General features: G+C 38.8%; 1 protein-coding gene across 1 annotated transcript in view; it reads left to right on the forward strand.

Annotated features, from left to right (window-relative positions):
- LARS1 (leucyl-tRNA synthetase 1) overlaps positions 1-20,021 on the forward strand; it is a 33,341-nt gene extending 13,320 nt beyond the window's left edge. The window contains exons 14-32 of the mRNA XM_056349823.1: positions 163-303; positions 966-1,043; positions 1,981-2,066; positions 2,156-2,221; positions 2,319-2,401; positions 3,054-3,192; positions 5,326-5,538; positions 6,942-6,999; positions 7,904-7,967; positions 8,576-8,759; positions 8,989-9,079; positions 9,928-10,068; positions 10,624-10,764; positions 10,859-10,969; positions 11,825-11,935; positions 14,053-14,157; positions 15,977-16,072; positions 16,973-17,105; positions 19,620-20,021. Coding sequence (XP_056205798.1) covers positions 163-303; positions 966-1,043; positions 1,981-2,066; positions 2,156-2,221; positions 2,319-2,401; positions 3,054-3,192; positions 5,326-5,538; positions 6,942-6,999; positions 7,904-7,967; positions 8,576-8,759; positions 8,989-9,079; positions 9,928-10,068; positions 10,624-10,764; positions 10,859-10,969; positions 11,825-11,935; positions 14,053-14,157; positions 15,977-16,072; positions 16,973-17,105; positions 19,620-19,825 — 2,247 coding nt within the window. The 3' untranslated portion in view covers positions 19,826-20,021. The remainder of the gene's footprint in view (positions 1-162; positions 304-965; positions 1,044-1,980; positions 2,067-2,155; positions 2,222-2,318; positions 2,402-3,053; positions 3,193-5,325; positions 5,539-6,941; positions 7,000-7,903; positions 7,968-8,575; positions 8,760-8,988; positions 9,080-9,927; positions 10,069-10,623; positions 10,765-10,858; positions 10,970-11,824; positions 11,936-14,052; positions 14,158-15,976; positions 16,073-16,972; positions 17,106-19,619) is intronic.
- Positions 20,022-20,314: the final 293 nt, after the last annotated feature.

Raw genomic sequence — 20,314 nt, forward strand, 5'->3', positions numbered from 1 at the left:
AGGGACTGAACCAAGCAAAGTGTACTTGTCTCAGTTGCATTCAATGCATCACTTTGTGAAGCTTGTGAAATCTGGGGAACAAAACTTTGTGTAGACTATAAATGTCTAAAGACATTGCGATAACGTGAACTGAATATCTGATGCTGTTTTGTTAATTCTCAGGTGCCCATCATTGAAATCCCTGGCTATGGCAACCTTTGTGCTCCATTAATCTGTGATGAGCTCAAAATCCAGAGCCAGAATGACAGAGAGAAGCTTGCTGAGGCCAAGGAGAGAGTGTACATGAAAGGATTTTATGAAGGAGTGAGTAATAATAAAAGATTTTGATAAGTGTTTTCTTGCTGAGTTTGATTAGGAGAAAAAGTGGCTAAAGATAATAATTGTAATTTTAAAAAAGACTGTAAGAAAGAAGGGAGGGGTTTTTTTCTTTTTTCCCTGGACCACTTTTCATTTAGACTTCTACAATCAGTTTCTGCAGTTGGAGGAGTTTTGTAGAATTGAAGAAAGAGAATGGAGGAATGTGTGAATGCAAACTGAGATTTATAATCTGATTTCTTAGCAAGTGATCACTTTCTGGGGAGTTGACCAATTTTGCTACAAGTATTGTTTTGGAAGCTGATATGAAGAGAGCAATGTGTTGGTGTGGGTTGTTTGTTTGTTTTCCCTCCTGTGTTTACTTGTGTAGTGGATTACTATGATGTATTCCTCAGCTGTTTTCTCGTAAGCTGGCAACAATTTTTATTTCTGACTATCCGTGTTTGACTGTCTGTGTGCATGCTGACATGTATGCAAACTCATTTTGGGTAAAGATGACTGTATTTAATGGAAAAAAGCCAAGCTTTGTTGCTGTTTTTTGCATTTCAAAGATTGCAGTGACTGCTCCTTTATGTTGATCTAAAGAGCTATTGCACCTATTAATTGTTAGTTTTTTTTAAAAAGCAACTTCTGTGACCTGTCTTTTACAGGTAATGTTGGTGGATGGATTCAAAGGACAAAAAGTTCAAGATGTCAAGAAGCTTATTCAGAAGATGATGGTGGATAATGTATGTGATAATTTAGAAGCAGCTGCATGCATACTATCCATTTTGTCCTTTTCATAGTAGCTGAGTTGCTAAAGAAACCTCTCTGTTTTTGTTCTGCAGTCCTCTCAGTGGTGCTTTGGATCGCGACAGAGTCCAAAATAACTGCTAGCAGAAAGACCTTGTGCTCTTGGACTAAGTGGGATGAATAGCTTATTTAGAGATCTCTTACTCCCTGCTTCATCCCATCACCTTGTCTAGGAAATATTTTAATGGTTTGATTTAATCTTTGATATAGTTGGGAGAATACTGGAAGTGTAGGATCTGAATTGACAGTCTTTTTCCAGCCTGCCAATGAAGGTTATTCATGGTGTGCAAACACCCCATTTCTGGGGTTCATCGTGCAGAGAAAGAAGAATAGTACATGAACCATGATAATGTCATCTCTTTATTAAGATTTTCCTCATGAGGACTGGAAGTGGGAGAGGCTTCAGTTATTTAGTCAATATTCCTTTGCTGTTGCAGCATTGTTCTGTTCAGATTATAATACACTTCATCCTGCGTAAGAATACATGGTTTGTGAAGGTAGAGTTAAAGCTCACCATTCTATTTTTCTTTACATTCCCCCCATCCCTCTGTCCCCCAGGGCTTTCTAGAAGCTGTTGTAATCAGTAGGGGCATAGTCAGTAATATTTTGTGCTTCTGTCCTCCTTTTTGTCATGCATGGAGACATTCTTTACAAAATTATGTGAACCAATACCTCGGAGAAGTACATAGCCAAGTGTTGCCCTCATTTTACTGAAGTCAGTGCTGAGACAGAGAGCCTGTGCGGTGATGAAAGCCATGTAAGAAATGCTGTAAAACAGATTAGAATGGAGAGGATAATTTTTAGTAAGATGTGAGGATTTTCAAGACTGTTAAGTACTTAAATCTTAGCTTTTATTGCCCTTTAAACTCTTAGGGTGAAGCCATGATTTATATGGAACCTGAGAAACAAGTTATATCGAGGTCTGCTGATGAATGTGTTGTGGCCCTTTGTGATCAGTGGTAAGTGAAGTAAAGCTGTAGTTATAAAGTTACTGCCAAGTTATATTCTACTTGTGGATTGCTTTGTTACAGTAAACTTTTCCTTGTAGGTATTTAGATTATGGTGAAGTGACCTGGAAGAAACAGGCATCTGAGTGCTTGAAACATCTGGAGACGTAAGTTGTAAAAGTAGATAATAAAGTAGAGTAATTGTTTACTGCTGGTGGTGGCAGTCTAAGAGGGCTGAGAGGTGTAATAGTTTATTTCTTACAGGTTTTGTGAAGAGACGAGGAGAAATTTTGAAGCTACTTTAGGTTGGCTACAGGAACATGCCTGCTCCAGGACATACGGTTTAGGTAGGCAAAACACTCCTTTTCTAACTCAGTGCTTCATGAGAATGGTACTCATCCCTTCACTTGGAAGACTTAAGTGCTATCTAGAATCCAAAATGGTATAGTTAAGTGTAGAACAGATTTATCCAACTTGCACCTTGACGCAGCATGCCAGAGAAGACACCCTTTCTTGAAAATGCACGTGGCCAGGGGTAATTTGACTTTTGCATTACTACAGTGGTGTTGTGTGGCATCTCTGTAGCTTTTTGCCTGGGCCGTTGATTTGGAAGGGACTTCAGAGGAAGAAACTAACACCATTTCTCAGGTGTTGTTCTTACATTCTGGCTAGCCTTCCTCTTGTGTAGCTTGTGACATGGGACAGCTGTTATAACTGCATTAGAATACACAGCAAATGATCATGAGCTGAAATTTGTTCGATATGTTTGTTTAGAAGCTGACTAGAGAAATAGCAAGTATTTTTTAATAAAATTTTCAAATGTCTGAGTTGAATTTTTAACAAAAGGACTTTTAAAAGCATAAGCATGAGTACTTGCGCACGCGTGTGTGCGCATCTGTGTTCCACTGAAAGTCATAAACTGCTTAGGTATGCTCGAGTGTCATGCGTGTTAGTAGGGGTGTTATGATTGTACCGATACCTGGCTTGCGTCTCTTTTAGGTACCCGGTTGCCTTGGGATGAGCAGTGGCTGATAGAATCTCTCTCCGACTCAACCATCTACATGGCCTATTACACAGTGGCTCATCTGTTACAGGGGGGCAACCTGAGGGGCCAAGGAGAATCTCCTCTAGGCATCGGGTGAGGAGAGCGAACTGTTAAATTTTCTTGTTTAATTTGGTATGCTTATCTCCTGAATTGCTCTTGACACAGACTTGCCAAGGGGGCCGATTTCTTTGCTTTTGTGTTTAAAAAGCATTGTTATTAAAACTTAACCTGCTGTTAGCAAAGTTACAGCAAATCTACAGAAAGGGAATAAAGAAAGAGAAAGGAGTATCGTGGCTGGAGAGAGAGGAGGAATGTCCCTGAAAGCAAACTATATGCAGAGTAAATCACCTTTTTTAGTAGTTGTTTGACTTGCTTTGAAATGGTCCTTGCCAGGTGTTTTTGAGTGATTGGTTTCAGTGGCTCCTGAAGTGTCTCTGCTAATGGAGACTGCTTTGCAACTATAAAAAGTTGCATGCTTCGGTGCTCAAAGCAAGCAACATTAGCACTTAGTTTTTGTGACACTATTAAAAGTTGGTAACTGTCTTAGAAACTTAAAATGATCTTTTATGCACAACTCCTATGTAGAAGCCCTTAAAGTAAGAGGGAGAAGAAGACATTTGTACCAAAATACCTAAGACTGCTCTGTGCCCTTTTGGGTGGGAGAGGTGGTGAACTTTCAGTGAGAGAGATGAGATTGTACAACTCATCTGGAATTGGAAAAAAAACACTTTAATCTTGCCTTGAATCTTATGTTCTATTTCTGCATGTTTTATGAGCTGTTTTCTGGAGTAGTTTACGCGTTGGAACTGGAACTTACCTTATTTGATACTATAATCAATCTGAGAAACATTTTCAAAGTAACAATTCTTAGAAACAGAAATAGTTCTGAAAGACTTGGCAAGGCTTTCATTTTAGCTCAAATCTCTCTTAATTATAGAGGCTACTTATGTACTAGTCATATCTGGAAACAAACTTTGAAGTGAGCAACCTGAGCATTGAATTATACTTAATGACATGAGATCTATATACAATTGGAGCATACTCTTATGTGAGCAGATAACATCTTTCTTACAGTGTTAGCAAACACTTTTTACTGAGGCTTACTCTGTGAGGTAAAGTGAAAGGGGATTTATGGCACATCATGTCAGTCATCATTCAGTTACAACAATCTTTGGCACCAAACATAGAAGCTAAGTCACAGCACACCATTTAGAGCATAGAACAGTAACTACCAGAACTAAAGTAGCCAACTGGTGCATGTAAGACTTTTTTTCTAGACTGGTGGTATCGACTGTCATCTGAACTAGTTGTTTAATATGTGCTGGAAGTGCTTTGGATCCATAATGCTCTTCCTCTCTGCATAATTTAACAGTCCAAAGCACTTTAGTAGATGTTAACAAATAGTAAACTTTGATTTGAAATTACTTAATTTGAAATGTGTGCAGGTAGTATCTGGTGGACTCCAGAGAAATTCTGAAGGGCCAGGAATAAAAATCTCTGTAGAAACAAGAAGGATATTTTTTTAATGCAGGCTAGTGGCTGCAGAACTGTGGGTCTGAGTTGCATCTCATCAGTATTTTCACTGAAAATTGTGGATCCTATCTTTGGTAATTGGTAAAATACGTCTTACAGTAAATGTTAATTTTGAATGGATTAATTCTATTCAAAGTGGAAAAAGATCATGGATTTTTCCATGTAGGAGGTGACTTTGAATTGTAGAATAACTCTCTTGTACTCCTGCTCTTTCACTTTTCTGGAAGCCAGAAGGAATGGCGCTGTGACCCAGTGCAAGGAAGGGCAGAGAAACATATGTGCTAGTAACAGGTTTTCAGTATTCAGTTAAGGTCACAAGTGGTGCTGGCGGTGGGGTGGGGGCAGCATTTGGAAAAGAAATTATCAGGTTCCCAGAACATTCAGGATAATGCTTTCATTATTAATTACTTTATGCAAGACTTCATACTTTATTAGGAAATACCAAAGGGCAATTTAAGCAGGGCATGGCCTGACCAATTCTGGAATTCTGGGTTCTGATTTTGTGACTGATGTTGGACTCCCTCGTCTGATCTTAGACAAAGTACCTGTGCACTCTTCGTCCGTGTTTGCTCTGCTTATCAAATGGAGTGTGTTGTGAGAATGAATCGACAGTTTTAAGCTGTCTTCTACAAAATTCTGTGGAGTGTAAGCGAACTTTTACTGACATCTCAGTATGGGATTAATTCTGTGCAGGGCATGTCAAATGAGCAAAGAAGTTTGGGATTACATCTTCTTCAAGGCAGCTCCATTTCCTAAAACAGAGATTCCAAAAGAAAAGTTGGATAAGCTAAAGGAGGAGTTTGAATTTTGGTATCCCGTGGATCTCAGAGTTTCTGGCAAAGATCTTGTTCCAAATCATCTGTCATACTACCTCTACAATCATGTGGCTATGTGGTCAGATCAAAGGTAAGCTTGGAGATAATGCAAAATAGTTGTGTAGGAGATAAAGCTGGAGTTTGCAGTTCTGGTTCATTTGCTAATGGCTTTTTTGGAGTGTGCAACATTCAGAATTAGGTTGAAAATGCATTCTTCCATATTGCAGCTTTGTTCCAGTTGTTTATAGTAGAAGTTACTGAAATTGAATGCTTTCTACTATTATTTCCCCAGTTATTTTCAGGAATCCTTTGAAGATCTTAGGATGCAAGATTCTTAAGTACAAATTTTAAAACATTATTTAAAGAAAAACTGAAATCTGTGTAATATGACTTTAGTTGACTTGCTGAAATCCTGTGTGTTCTAAATACTGAAATTCTAGCACGCAGCATAATTGACTTGGCAGTTTCAATTAGCTCTAGAGCAAACATAAAGATTAATATGTCCTAACTAAACAGTACCTTGGCTTGGTGTTTCTTTAGAGGATACGTGTGAAAACATACTGAGACAGCGTTGGTGTATCTTCAGGTTTTTTTCGTCCTTTGGGAGTGGAGACAATACTGAGCAGCAGCATCTAGAGCTAAATCCAATTGCAGCCACTGTTGGAATTGTGGTGCCTGATGCTATTTTGCATTTGTTTTAGCTGTCTATGCAAGCATGAAATGATCAGTTAAGTAGCCACCTGAAAAAGCAAATGTGCAAAAGTAGAGAACAAATTTTAACTTCAGCTTTCATTGGCCTGTTTTGTAAGAGTCAAATGTCTTCTGTAAATATCTCCTCCTATGGATTTTTCAGTGTGGAATTGTATTCCTGCGCTGGGATTTTAAATTACACTGTTATTATTAAGTTGTCTTAATTACTTCTCAAGGATCGTTAGAACTACACTTATATATTGCCATGGACTGCAATACAGGTTGAGAGTCTTTGTTGATCACGTGGTGCTTTTAGAAAGATGTAGTTCTGTGCACGAAGAAGCTGTGTTTGCATTCCCTTCAACCTCTGTTTAAGCATTGTATAAAACTGTATATAGGAAAAGCTGTTTTCTGATGTGTAGTAAAGATGACCGTGGGCAATTTGGTGTCTGCTTCCTCCATTAGAGATATGTGGGACCTAGCTCGATCAAGTTCTGTTGGGCAATGCCAGTCACTGGCCTTTAAATTAAATGTAGCTGAATAGAGGGAGGTGGGGTAAATGAAGTATAATTGTAGGTGCAGTGCTCCCTGCTTTGCATTTCAGCCATGATAATCGCTTAGTCCTTGCATTGTAGTTCTTTTCATCTTCAAAGACACTCCTTAATTTTAAGACACCCCCTAGGTATTTTTTGAAGATTCCACTTAAGGTGTTTATCCCAAACTGGAACGTAAAATCTTTGTTCTTTTTTTAAAAGAGAAATTGTATTTGCTTTACCAAAGGCTTTATATCTTGTCTTGAAACAGAGAGAAATGGCCAGTAGCTGTGAGAGCAAATGGACATCTTCTTCTCAATTCCGAAAAGGTACAGTGAGGTTTCATGTATGAGATGGCTTTGGTGGTTGTCAAAATAGGCACTTGCCAGCCAGACTAGAAAAATTCTCAGAATTTAAGAGGAGGAAATAGTGAAAATTCTAGTGTCTTCATTGGTGCCCTCCAGTTTTCCATTCATCAGAAGCAAAGATCTGCCTCTCATCCAATTTTATGTAATGCTTTTCTTAAGTTAGTTCTTGTATATCTTCACCAGTTTAGTAAAGATATCAGTACATTTCTATTAAGTTTTAGGGTAATATAGAATGATTTTATTTTTTGTTTTACTAAATTTTAGCTTTGTCAAGCATTGGGGTAGGTACAATGAGAGATAAGTTTGTGGCAATAACTTGCTAATGTGTGTGAGTTCTGAAATTGAATTTAATTAGAAGTGCCTGAACATAGAAATTGGGTCTTGGAGACTGTCTAATGTGAATCAAAAAACCCCCACCAGAGTCTGTCTTGAAAAATCAATGCAGGATGAGCTGAAAATGCCAATTTTGAAGTAGTATTTAAATTAGGTGATTCCTGGAATTAAATTTTGGTACCTGTTGCCCTGTTTTTCAAAGCCTGACAAGGTCTGGGGTTGAACCCAAATGATGCAGAAGGCAGCTGCCACTTCCCTGCAGGTGTGGCTTTTATGGACCTTAGTAGTAACAACTGGTGCAAATCTCAAGACAAGTTTGACATTCAGGAGTTGAATAAGTGCTTGCAAAATTTAGCCTGCTTTTGCTGTGACATCTAGTTCAGATTTACTAAATTGCTTTTGCTGTGATTCATGAGCAAATACTTTCTCAATGGTTTGCCCAAACTCTTGTTGCATCTGTCTTAATTACTGAACAACAAAATGGATGTGTGAGAAAACAAAGACTCTTTCTGGTTGGTTTTTTTTTTTTCAGATGTCTAAATCTACAGGCAACTTTCTTACCCTAACTCAAGCTGTTGACAAGTTTTCTGCAGATGGTAAGTATGTTCTGACCTACATCTGGTTTTCAGTTGTGCCAGAATGACTAAAATTAGTGTTTTACTCTCAGAGGAGCCATGGGTTTATTGGAGTATGGAATGCAATAAATCTACTGCTTACCACCTGTTCTTGTTTGAAAAGCTAAACTCTAGTTAGAAAACTAGGAAGCATGTTAGCACAACACATATTTCAACCTGGAACTGGTACTGGTGTTGAGACTTTCTAGAGGGTGCCTGTCTCATTCTTCCACGTTAATTTAAGAGATCAAACCATAAGACATGTACTGTTGATGCACATGGTGTGTATACATGCACACTTGTGTTCCCTCTTGCATGACCTTGTTTTTTGGACAGTGACTGTGCTAGTCTCCTGGTTCTTGGTGTCTGTCTGTTTTCCTTACTAAGGAGGGCAGTGTACCTCTCCTGGATAAAGTGTACTCTTTGAGACATCTCTCTCTAGTTGGCCAGGCAGTTTGTAAATTCACTTTGCATTTTATTAGTTCATAATGAATTACAATTAACACTTCATTCTGAGTCCCATGCCTTCTGTATCTATATCTACCAGCTAATTGCATGCCAGCCATGTCAGCTGATCCAGTTTCTTTCAGGCATGCGTTTAGCCTTGGCTGATGCTGGAGACACTGTTGAAGATGCCAACTTTGTGGAAGCTATGGCAGATGCTGGCATTCTTCGTCTTTACACATGGGTGGAGTGGGTAAAGGAGATGATTGCCAACAGAGACAGTCTGAGAAGTGGTCCTGCCGACACCTTCAATGACAGAGTCTTTGCCAGGTACTGTACAAAGGCTAATAATACAGTTTGGTCCATTTTTTTTCCTTGCAAAGAGCATCTCTGAAGTTATCTTTTTCCCTACAAATTAATGAATTTTACAAAACACATTACAGAATAGGTTATGGGATTGTGCTGCACTGTTGACATTGATAGTGTTGTTTTTACAGTGTTGCCATTATGTGGGGCAGACTATGCAATACTGATGTTTTCGTTTCCCCATCCTCCCTAGTGAAATGAATGCAGGCATAATGAAGACAGACCAAAATTATGAGCGGATGATGTTTAAAGAAGCTCTGAAAACTTGCTTCTTTGAATTTCAGGTGGGAGGTCTTTTTTCAGGTGTAAGAAACTAACACTTAGTGTTTGTTACTTTGTGGATTTCTCTTGATCCTGATGTCTGTGATGGTTAGTTACACAGCTGAATTGGCATCAGAATTGTGCCAAGAAATGAGTACTTTAATGGAATAAATCTAAAATGAAAAGGTAGTCTTGAGTCATTTTACAAATGTCCAGAGGAATACAACTGTGATGCTGCAAATAGTCCTGCTATCTAATATGACCAAAAAGCTGCTTAAAAAAAAGACATTATTAAAAATTGTTTCCTTTCTTTAGCTCCTTTGTAATAAGGAATTCTTAATCAGAAATCCAGATAATGTATCAACAAAATTGTTTTAAAGCGGAGTACTTTTTGGTATATTCCATAAACCATGTCTCTGGAGTGTCTGCTGAACCATGCTACTTCACTTAATGAATTATAGAGACTCCTTTATGTGGCTCTTTTATGATATTCAGGAATATGATTAAGTGGGCTGAGTTATAATGATAGATCATATTCACTGCCTTTTTATTAATAATTATTAGTATCTTCATGCAAGCTATTTGGGATGATAGCACCTGATAAACAGTTGTGGTTATTTTTGTCTTTTATGTCTGTGCCAATAAATGCTTTTAGAAAGTACCATATTAATGCAAAAGTCAAATGACCAACTGACAGATTCACACTCAGGTACTTAAGGAAAATACAGTTCTTGAAATAATCTATTTATTGAGTTCCAAGCTGCTTACATTCTAAAGGTGTATTAGAAGAAAAATTGTGTGTGTGTTCTTCTAAGTGTTTCTCCATGGCAGTTGGAGTGTGTTAATGATGGTTGCATTGGCTGTGTTTCAGGCAGCAAAAGATAAATACCGTGAGCTGGCGATAGAAGGAATGCACAGAGAGTTGGTGTTTCACTTTATTGAAGTTCAGACTCTGCTGTTGGCTCCTATCTGTCCGCACTTATGTGAGCACATCTGGTCACTGCTGGGAAAGGTACTAATGATTCAGTTCTGTCATTTGATTTGGATCTGAACTTCTACTGATTTTTAGTAAGGCTCGTATCAGGCTTACAGATGTCTTACATATGGAAGTAGAAGAAGCATGTCTTATAATATGAAGAGTCATAATAGCTTGTTATGCGTAGGACAGTGAACGTACAGAGTTGGTCTGTTGTGATGATACATGTGACTTTAATACAAGTGTTTTGGTTGTCTACTGACCAAGAGGTGACCTAAAATAAACCAAATGGTGCCATATTTCTATGCTTGTGCATGAAACTTAGGGTTGTTTTTTTTTCCAAGTGCCTTGTGCTTATAGATGAGATTATGTAGCTATATGGCATGTGTAATTGTATAGTCCTTAACACACTTGCAGATAAATGCTTGTTGGCTGTACACTTATTCCTTTACAGCCTAGTTATAGGTGGGTGCTCAATGATATTCAAACTGTCTAAACTCCAGTTTCCACTCAAGCTATAACAGGTTGAAAACCCACCAGGTACTAGTGTGTTTTCATCTTGGTTCATGTCATATCTTCCTTTCTTCAAAGCCCGATTCCATCATGAGAGCCTCATGGCCGATAGCAGGTCCTGTAGATGAGGTATTAATTCGCTCTTCTCAGTACCTTATGGAAGCAGCTCATGACCTCCGACTCCATCTCAAGAACTACATGGCACCTGTGAAAGGAAAGGTGAAGTGTGCTAGGTCATCTTTTTAAGTGTGCATACTTGATAATTCTGTATTGCCTCAGGATCCCTTCCTAATTTTTTTTTTTGTTTCTTTAGAAAGGTACTAAAGAACCTTCCCAGAAGCCTTCTCACTGTACCATCTATGTGGCAAAGAGCTACCCGCCTTGGCAACACATCACCTTATCAGTTCTGCACAAGCACTATCAGGTGGTCATCCTTCTATGTTTTTGTGCTGCTTATCTGCTTTTTTGTGGGCTCTTTCCTTTTCTATCTGTAAAAAGCTTATAAGCAAGATACTTTTAATATTTATGCTTTCACAACTGTGCAATAGATTTTGGTGCTTAATAAGAATGTCCTAAGGAATGTCATTGATTTGACAGTATGATTTCATTGGTTTTTACAATCTGAGGAAAAAATGGCATGTGTTCTGTTATTTTTTTCATTTAAGTCATTAATTTTTAAACTACTCTTTTTTTCCCAAGTATATTTCTGAGGAAGCGTTGTTGACTGACAGATTAATGCTGCCCTGCTATGCAGGGGGGCTTAGAAGCATTGTTTTGGTCCTTGAATAGGTGTGTACGATCCAGTGAAGTTACAAGAAATACACTGAAATGGAATACATCGGTCATAAGTAGAAGAAATAAGCTTTTCCAAAAGCAGAAAAATCTGCTTCTGACACGAAGAAACTGATGAGAGTGGCTTTTGGCCTTTTTCTTGATTCTTCAGCCTTCTCAGCTTGAGCAAACATTATAGTAGCTGACAGATTAGAGAGGTGTGACTATTCCAAATTGTGGTATTGAGATAAATTTTCACATGACGAATATGTGTTTGTTTTTGGGGTATTAAAGTTTTGGCATTCCGTAGGCTTCCTCCTGAATCCATGTTAAAATCTGCCGTTTGGCCTGACATTTCAAAGGGATGAGAAAATAATTTTATGTGGAATCAATGATGATGGCAAACCTTGCCTGGTATTTATGGGAAAGCACAAAGGCTATGTGATATTAAAGGGCAAGGTTTTTTAATGATACCTATACTTTTTAATGGATGTTCATCAATGTTTAGGTTGGTGGAGGTCAACTGCCAGATAATAAAGTAATTGCCAGTGAGCTTAATGCTTTGCCAGAGCTGAAGAAATATACAAAGAAGGTTATGCCTTTTGTTGCCATGATTAAGGTAGGTGTCAGAGGGATGGTTCTTGTGTAGAAAAAGCTTCTGTGAATGAAATATGTTAGACAAAGGCAACAATCTGTAACTTGATGCGTGGGTGGTGGTGTTTTTATTGCATTCCTGGATCTCCTAGTAACATTTGACTTCAGTCTGTATCTTGGCCCTTGCTTATTTGGTTTCTTCATGTTTTTGTTTATAAACTTCTTTGACATCTCTGGAAGAAAGGTATAATAAAAATGTGTCTACGTGAATGAGCCCAGGTGAACTGATGGTCTAGTTGAGGCTCAGTAGTTTGTGTATTTTGCAGGTTATATAATCTGCGCTTCAAATACATGTGGATTGCTCTGCATTTGAAATGAATAATATTTGCCTTTTCCAGCTTTTCATGCTGATATGAGCATAAGGTGTTCGTCTGGAAATGTAAGAATGCTTAGCATTTGAAAGTTAAGAGCAATGCTAGAGATAATTAATTGCACTACTGTTAAGGGAGTTTAAAAAGGACTGTTCTGAGCCCTGAATGGAATTACGAATTTTGTGTATCATTCATGTGGTTTTATCACTAATACCGTGATATTTCATTATTATTTTCCCAGAGTCATGCAAGCCTATTTTTTTTTTGGAAGAAACTTTTGTGCTTAGTGTTGCACATAAAAATTCAATGCAGCAATTAGGAAGGTCCAAGAAGTATAATATAAGCAAAATTTTAAATAAAAAAATAAGGTGGGCAGAGCAGAATTTAAAACCTTTTTGACTTCTACTCGTAGTCTGTGGAAGTTGAGAGGGATTAGTAATGGAAAAAAATCTTAAGTGTAAAAATACTACTTTTTCTCCTTAAGCTTTAGCTTGATTTTTAAAATTTGTCTTCTGTTTGTAGGCTCTGTCATATTTTATAAATGGAGGTGCTCTTTTGCCTTCTCTCTAGGGTTATTCTAGTTCTTCCTTTTCATGGTAGCTCAGAAGCCTTCAGAGGAGCAGAGCACAAATGGGCTATGAAGCTTCCTGTTAAAGTTTGTAACGAGATGTAGTGATGTGTTAGATCAACTGATGCAGTTGTAAAAGGTCAGACAAGCTTTCAGTCCTACAAGTGTTAGGTCTGAAACATCCCTGTTTTTTGATGTCCTTAGTCTGGCAATAGTAGTGATGCTGGTGCACACAGGGAATGGGTTGGCATGCTGAGGCTTACTCGATAATCAATCCTTTCACTTGTAAAGAGCAGCAAGCAATTTCACATAAAGACAGAAACATCTGAGCTGAAACTCCCTGGATCAGTATGTTTTTCTCTGAAACCAGTTATTCAGCAAGTCTAGTGTATGAGGAGCAATTCTGCTTGCGCTTCCTATTCGTGAAAGGAAGGCTTAAATGTAGAAGAAACTTCGTGATTTACAAAGGGAAGCAATTCAGTGTTAATGTAGGGAATCTTTCACATTAAACTGACAAGGAAGCGAGGAAACCCCAACCATGCTGAGTCTGACAAAGCAGATCTTTAAAGGAGACAGCTGGCTCAGCATATGAAAGCAAGAAAGGGACAGATTAAATTCTGAAGAGGAAGTTCTGTTTTAGTGTTAAAAAAAAAAAATTAACGTGGTTTTTTATATTGCCTTTAATACTCTGTCTCTTGTGACTGTTGCTGTTGGCTTTCTGGACTAATTAAGTTCCTTTTATGTTAACATATAAAGTAGTTGTTATTTCCCTGCAGAGAACTTGTTTTATGACTGCTGTGAACATGTCCAGTTGTTGTATGCTTGTCCTTTATTTTAAACTAGGTCATAAGACTGAATTTCCTGCTGTGAAATACCACTGAAATGCTGACTTATTTTGTGAATTCTCAACCTGCACATTAAGTAGGGATTATAAATAACTGTGAATGTCAAACACCTTTTCAATTCTCTATTAAAAATATGTTCTAATTGCTCTTACTCCTCCCATCAGTGTCACTTACTCCCTGTAGAAGAAACCCTGTTACAAGAAAATTATTGCTCTTACGTTAGCATGTTGTGCCAGCAGAGAGCTCTCATATTCAAAAGCCTATTCTTTTAATGACTAATGTAGATAGTTTGCCATTTTGAAGTGTCATTTTACTTGCAGTGTTTAGAGGGTTTAAAGTTTTTTTTTTCCTCTGACAGGAAAATCTGGAGAAGAATGGTTCACGTGTTCTTAATCTGGAACTGGAATTTGATGAACGTGCAGTGCTCGTGGAGAATATTGTCTATTTGACAAATTCTCTGGAGGTTGGTACATTCTTGGCATATTCGTTACTTGTTTTTTATTGGGGTAGCTGGAGGACTGCCTTTCCTGAAGCTCTAAACCTATTTACATTAACTTCTGAGTCTATGTTGCTCAAGTAATATTTTTTAATCAACTTTCTGTATTTCAATCTTGCTGTTTAAATTTGTCAACTATAGTTATATAAATCTGTTAAATACAGGCTCGAGACACAGTGGTAGGTGTGTAGTATACAAACATCTTCCCACAGAACAGAGGTGGCTTTTAGTGCAGTGCTGGTTTTATCTGTAACAGCAAAGTCCAGTGATGCTTTTAAAGAGACATTTTCCTCTGACCCAACCAGTATCTTACATTTTTTTAGCTGAAGAAATGAGAAGGAGATGTTTCAAGGCATTATTAGCAAGAATGATCAGAGTCCCTAGCCTTGTATCCTTGGACTCTTACAACGACACATTAACTGCAGCAGATCACGTTGCCCTCTTCAAGGAGCAGGTTCTGGGCAGGGCTTTTAAAACTATGGCATGTAGTAAAATGGATGCCAATCTAGTAGCAGTTATGCTGGTTCATATGCTAATCAGAATTTAGTTCAATAGGTAATATGTTGATGAGGGGATAGCTCAGGTAGATTATGTTTAAAAAAAAAAAAAAGAAAAAGAACCAAAACCCAAGAACAACCAAAAAAACCCAACCAAAAGCAACTGTTTTAGGAATTTCTTTCAAGAATTTGCAGTGTGTGTGTATATATGTCGCAACACTTCATTTTGTAACCTGTACAGTATGAAACAAATGTGGCTTTATTGGACTTGTCCCATATTACAGTCAAGAGTGAGCAACAACTTTTATTTTAAAATGTTTGTAAATCTGCAAAACCCACTGAACTGGGGAGGGAGCAGTTAAACAGCTGATCTGTTTAAACAGTGTCTCTTTCATGTGGGAGAGTCTAGAGAAACTAGAGAACTGGGCTGTCAAATCTCCTGTAGTTTAACAGGACCTGCCAAGTTCTGTACCAGGGCAGAATTACCCTGTATTTCTGTATGTTGGTGCTGGGTGGCCATCAGCTCTGCTACAAAGGACTTTGGGGTTACCCTGGGGTTGTCAAGAGTAATGTAAACTTCACGCGAGTGTGCTGTCACCACAAAGGAGCCACGCTGCATGTTAACCTACATTAGGAGGAGTTACCAATATAAGGACATGATTTGGCAAGTCAAGGGAAGTCATCCCTCTCCACTCTGCTCTGCTGAGCCTGAATTTGGCTGTGTCAGTGTCATGTCCTCCCCCACTCCACATCCCCAGTTCAGAAAGGCTTTGGGGACTTGCAGTTGTGGTGGCTGGAGGGAGCTTAGATGAGTGACATACAGCCAGAGGCTGAAGGAGGTGTGCTGGTTGAGACTGGCTGAGGGGAAGGTTTCAGGGAAACCTTCTGCAGCTTAGGGAGTTAAAGATGATAAAGCCAACCTCTGTCTTGGTGGTGGGCTGCCAGTCGAACAAGGGACAGAAACCTGAAGGTACTGCTGGAGCTGCAGCTTGTGAGATGGGACGTGAGGACCAGCCTTTGAGCAGGCCTCCCAGAGGGGCTGGATCTCTGTCCTCAGAGCTGCCCGGGGGCACTAGTCCACGCAGGGAAGAGGTGACTCTCAGAGATCCCTTCCAAACAATATTTTGTGATTTCAGTTGTGCTTTTGTTACCTTATGCCAATGCATATTTACTTTCTGTTTTACTGTACAACCAGTTGTTTGATAGCCCTGGTTCTTAACTCCTCTTGTTCCCTCTAAAACAACTGAACTCCTGTTTATTCCCTCATCCCCCTTTTTTCTTTTTTACAGCTTGATCACATTGAAGTGAAGTTTGCTTCTGAAGCAGAAGATAAAATAAAAGAGGACTGCTGTCCTGGAAAACCATTTTCTACATTCAGAACTGAGGTAAAATCAGCAATTCAGATACTGGAAGTCTGAAAGCTGGATTTCAAAAAAAACCCAGATAAAAGCAAATATGGCATTTAAGACTTTAATCAGACATGAACGTTGTATTTATTTTGCCTTTGACCCCACACCCCTTCGAAACAAGAAACATTTCCTGAAGCAATTGTGCTTTTTTCCTTCCTCTGTATAGAGCCCTAAATGTGACTATGGTTGTACCTTAGCTTTAAGGCTCGTCCAGTCAGCACAATTTAATGCTTTGTCCTGAAGACTGCTAAAAACAGGTGACCTAACATTCACATACTGTTATACTACTTCATTTCAGCCATATGCCTCAATGACTGCTGTTTAGATAAGGTAGAACACAGGCCAAAAATAGAGAATTGAGACGGTCTTGTGCAAGTATGGCAGGTATAAGTGAAACTATGTGAAAGTTTGTATTACTTGTTTCTTGAATCCCAAAGTGTTTTTTAATAACATTCTGTGCTTAGCCATTAGTCCATAATGGTCTAATAAATTCCATTCAGTTGCATAAAAATAAAGCCTTTCAGAAGTTTTTCTACAGCTGTGTTCTTGGAAGGATTAGTGAGTAATGTGTAAGATCAGTGAAACTCTACAATAGTGGTATCACGTGTGAATATTTCTAGCTCTAAGACATTTAACAGTAAAAAAATGCATTGATTTCCCTAAGTATATCCTAAAAACTTGTGCATACTCTGGCATATTTTAGAGTTGGGGGACTGCTTGCATTCTGCCACTGGCAGTCAGTGTTTCTAAATGAAGTTTATCCATCCAGAATATTTGGTGATAGATGATGTATATTTCTTTTAGTTTCACGTTTCCTCCGAGGCTTGGATCACAAGTACAGGTTCTCCTTTAACATTTGTATTAACTTTTTTACAGCCCAGTGTGTCTGTATTTTTGGTGAACCCTCAACCATCAAATGGCCACTTCTCTACAAGAATTGAAATCAGGCAAGGAGACAGCAGAGAGACAGTGATCAGGCGCTTAATGAAGATGGACAGAGGGATCAAAGGTACAGTACTAGCACAGATGTACAGCTGTCACATGCTGATTAGATTAACATTTCCATGAGAATTGGAAACAGCTGATGAAGTTTGTGCTGCTGTAATAGATGCTTAGGAAAGAGCAAGAAGTTTTGGGTCTGAGTGAACAAGAAAAGAGATAACATGCAAATAAGCAGGTTTTGCTATGCATTTTCCTCATTAATCTTTCGTTCTGCCACTGGTACACAAAAACCTAGCTTCAGCCAGAGGTGAATATGGATGATATTTCAGCTTGTGCTTTGAATTTACAAGAAAAAGGGTTAGTCCCGTAACTGGTTATAGGCAGCTTCTGCCACTTCTATTTTGGACCTCAAGGATGGAAATAAAATAAATTACTAGATTCTGTTTAGCCGAAGGTGAATTTATCAGTGCTATGTTGGCTTCTAATAATTTCAGTCTCAATTCATAGTGGAAAATGGTCTGTTCACTTAAAAGTGGTATTACTGAAGAATTGTTCAATGGCCTATTAATTACCATTGTTTATGCCAAACTCAAACTAGCAACCTCTGTAGGAATGAGTTCAATACTCTTTTTCTGTCCTCTGAGCCATTTCTTCCCTCTCTACTCCTGTATTCTTTATGTGCTAATACTTTATTTGAGCTGTTGTTAAACATAGAATTCTGCAGTCTTAAGAGACACAGTAAGTACTGGAAGAATGTCTCTGAAAGTGCTCAGTCCTTGGGCAATAGTGTATTCCAGTGTGAAAGTATTAATCCTCACCTGCGGACTGACTTTGCATTTAAGCCATTGTAACGCTGCCTGTCCAGTCCCTTGGTGCTGGCTGGTTGCTAGTAGTGGAGACCCAGGCCGGAGTGGCCAGGGGGCAGAACTTGCTGCCATGTCTGACAGTGTCATCACTGCTTGCTTAACAGAAGCTGGTGTTTCGGTGGTGGTGCAGCGATGGCTCCGACAAAGGTCTTCAGGCAGAGCTTAGGGGTGCTGCTTTTGCTACATAGAGCCTGTTGAGTGCTCTGAAGTGGCTGGTGTTCCTGAGTTTTCCCCCCCATGTGGTGGGGAAAACCCCAACTCTGTCGAGGTCCCTTTTTTGGGGTGAAAATCCTGACTGCTGCCAATAATGACTTTGCCTCCTCTTGCTTGTTTGCTTTCTGAATAGCTTTCTGTCTAGCAGCTTTATGAAGGGCTCTTCTGCTGCCACATTAGGTTCTTGGGGTGGTGTGCAGTGACAAGACAGAAGAGGAGAGGTGGTTTTCATCTTTGTCACAGTCTCATTGTGTGGCACTGAAAATCTTGGCGCTTTCCTGTTTCTTGCCATGTTGCAGTTGGAATAAAAGCTGCCTCTTAGTACCGCTATGATCAGTTTAAATGTTTGTGGTATCTCAACAGTCTTTGTGGTCTTTGCAGGTAGCAATATTTCAGGGCGGGTGCTTTTCCTTGATTTTTTCTTGGAAATAAGCGATGTTTTTTCTGGCCTACATATTGATAATTTCAGTATTCCTCACTTATCCACCTGCTTGGAAAGATATTTTAGGAAACCACAGGGTAGTGTGATAAAATTTCATGTCAGATGTTGTTGAAACAAGCATTAAGTTTCTGGCCAGTGTAATGAATGAAAATAGCTTTCTTAAAGGAACAGCAGCTGTGTTTTTGTTGAAGGATATGGGAATTAAAAATAAAACAAATCTGAAGCACTGTGAGCTTGGGTATAAAGGGAAAACTGGACCTCATCCAAAAGCTTGTGACAGGAGAGGAATTATTTCTTTCAGTATCTTTCAACAGCTTGTATTTATATTAATGTTTATCTGTAGAACAAAGACAACTACATACTGATGATGGTGCACACAGAGAGGAATATATGATAAAGTACGTAGTAAAATACAGGCAGGGGGAAGTGCATGGTTTACACAGTAGATGTGTATGCATAGGTGCTAGCCTTCTGCTAGGTGAGTATTTAGAAATGATTGAAAGCAAGTGAGGTTAAATAGCCACATTGTCACTCTGCCTTTTCCAGGAGGTGTCACTGTTCTGTTGGTGCACAAGGGCTGGAAGGTTGTACCTGGAGGAAGGCTTGGCTGAAAGATCCCAGGCTTCCTAGAGCTTTTTTCTTGGTCTGCTTAGTAGTCTTTTACTAGTGTGCATTTTAACAGGGAATTGTATTTAAAACATCTCACCTTCTTTCTGTCAGTCTCTGAAATGAGTTCCTCAGAAAATGCTACTATAACTGTTCAGTTACTCATAACTGTTCCAAAGCCTGATAAGGCAAATTTAGTGCTTAGGGTGTGGTGCTGGGAGTTGGTGTTTCTATGTGTTTTATTCCCATTTCTGCTGGTAACTTGCTGCATAACCACTGAATGACATCTTTGTAGCTGGTGTAAGTCTTAACATGAGTGTTATTCCTGAGAGAATGTATTTCCTTGCAGCAGGTATAGAAGTGCCAAGTATTAAGCATTGCTTTGATTAATTCAGTTGATATTAGCGCTTGTGTGTAGATCCCGTAGCCTAATTAGCCAGTCTCTTTACTGCAGATGTCTCTAAAGTGAAGCTGATGAGGTTTGATGATCCTGTGCTTGGGCCCCGCCGTGTTCCAGTCCTTGGCAAAGAAGCAGCAGAGAAAACGCCTATTCTGGAGCAAGCTATCTTCCACATCAACCTGGAAAAGAAACATGTTCACATTACTGAGAATGGTCTGAAAAAGGACATTGGTGACACAATTGTTTATCTAGTTCATTAAACTGGAATGTAGCTGGCTTGATACCTGGCAGTGAGACAACTCATAGAGTGATTTTGAAAGCATCTGTAATGAACAAAGATGAGAATTTGTTCTATTTAAAAACAACAAAAAACAAACCACCCAAAACACCTTAATTTTGCATGCAAATTCACCCCTACTCTTTTAAACGTGGATATAATAAAATTATTTTCCTCTGGCCCTTTGGCTTGTCTTGAAAAGAAACAGTTTTCCTGACTGTTAACTTGGCAAATCTTCCTTTTCAGCTGAACCAGTGTTTTCTGAAGCAAACTAGAATATGATGCTCAGTTACTCTCCCTCCTAAATAGGCTAGGATCTGGGTAGAGAAACTGGTTGTAAATCTCCTGTAATAGAGGGGAAAAAGATGCTTGCACACTTCTGTGTTTTACTTTTCAATGACCCAGGTGACTGAACACCATTTTTACACGAACTAGCAGTTCAGAAGTAATTTGATGCTGACAAACTCTTAAG

The sequence above is a fragment of the Falco biarmicus genome, chromosome 8, assembly GCF_023638135.1.
Source record: "Falco biarmicus isolate bFalBia1 chromosome 8, bFalBia1.pri, whole genome shotgun sequence".
NCBI classification, from domain to species: Eukaryota; Metazoa; Chordata; class Aves; order Falconiformes; family Falconidae; genus Falco; species Falco biarmicus.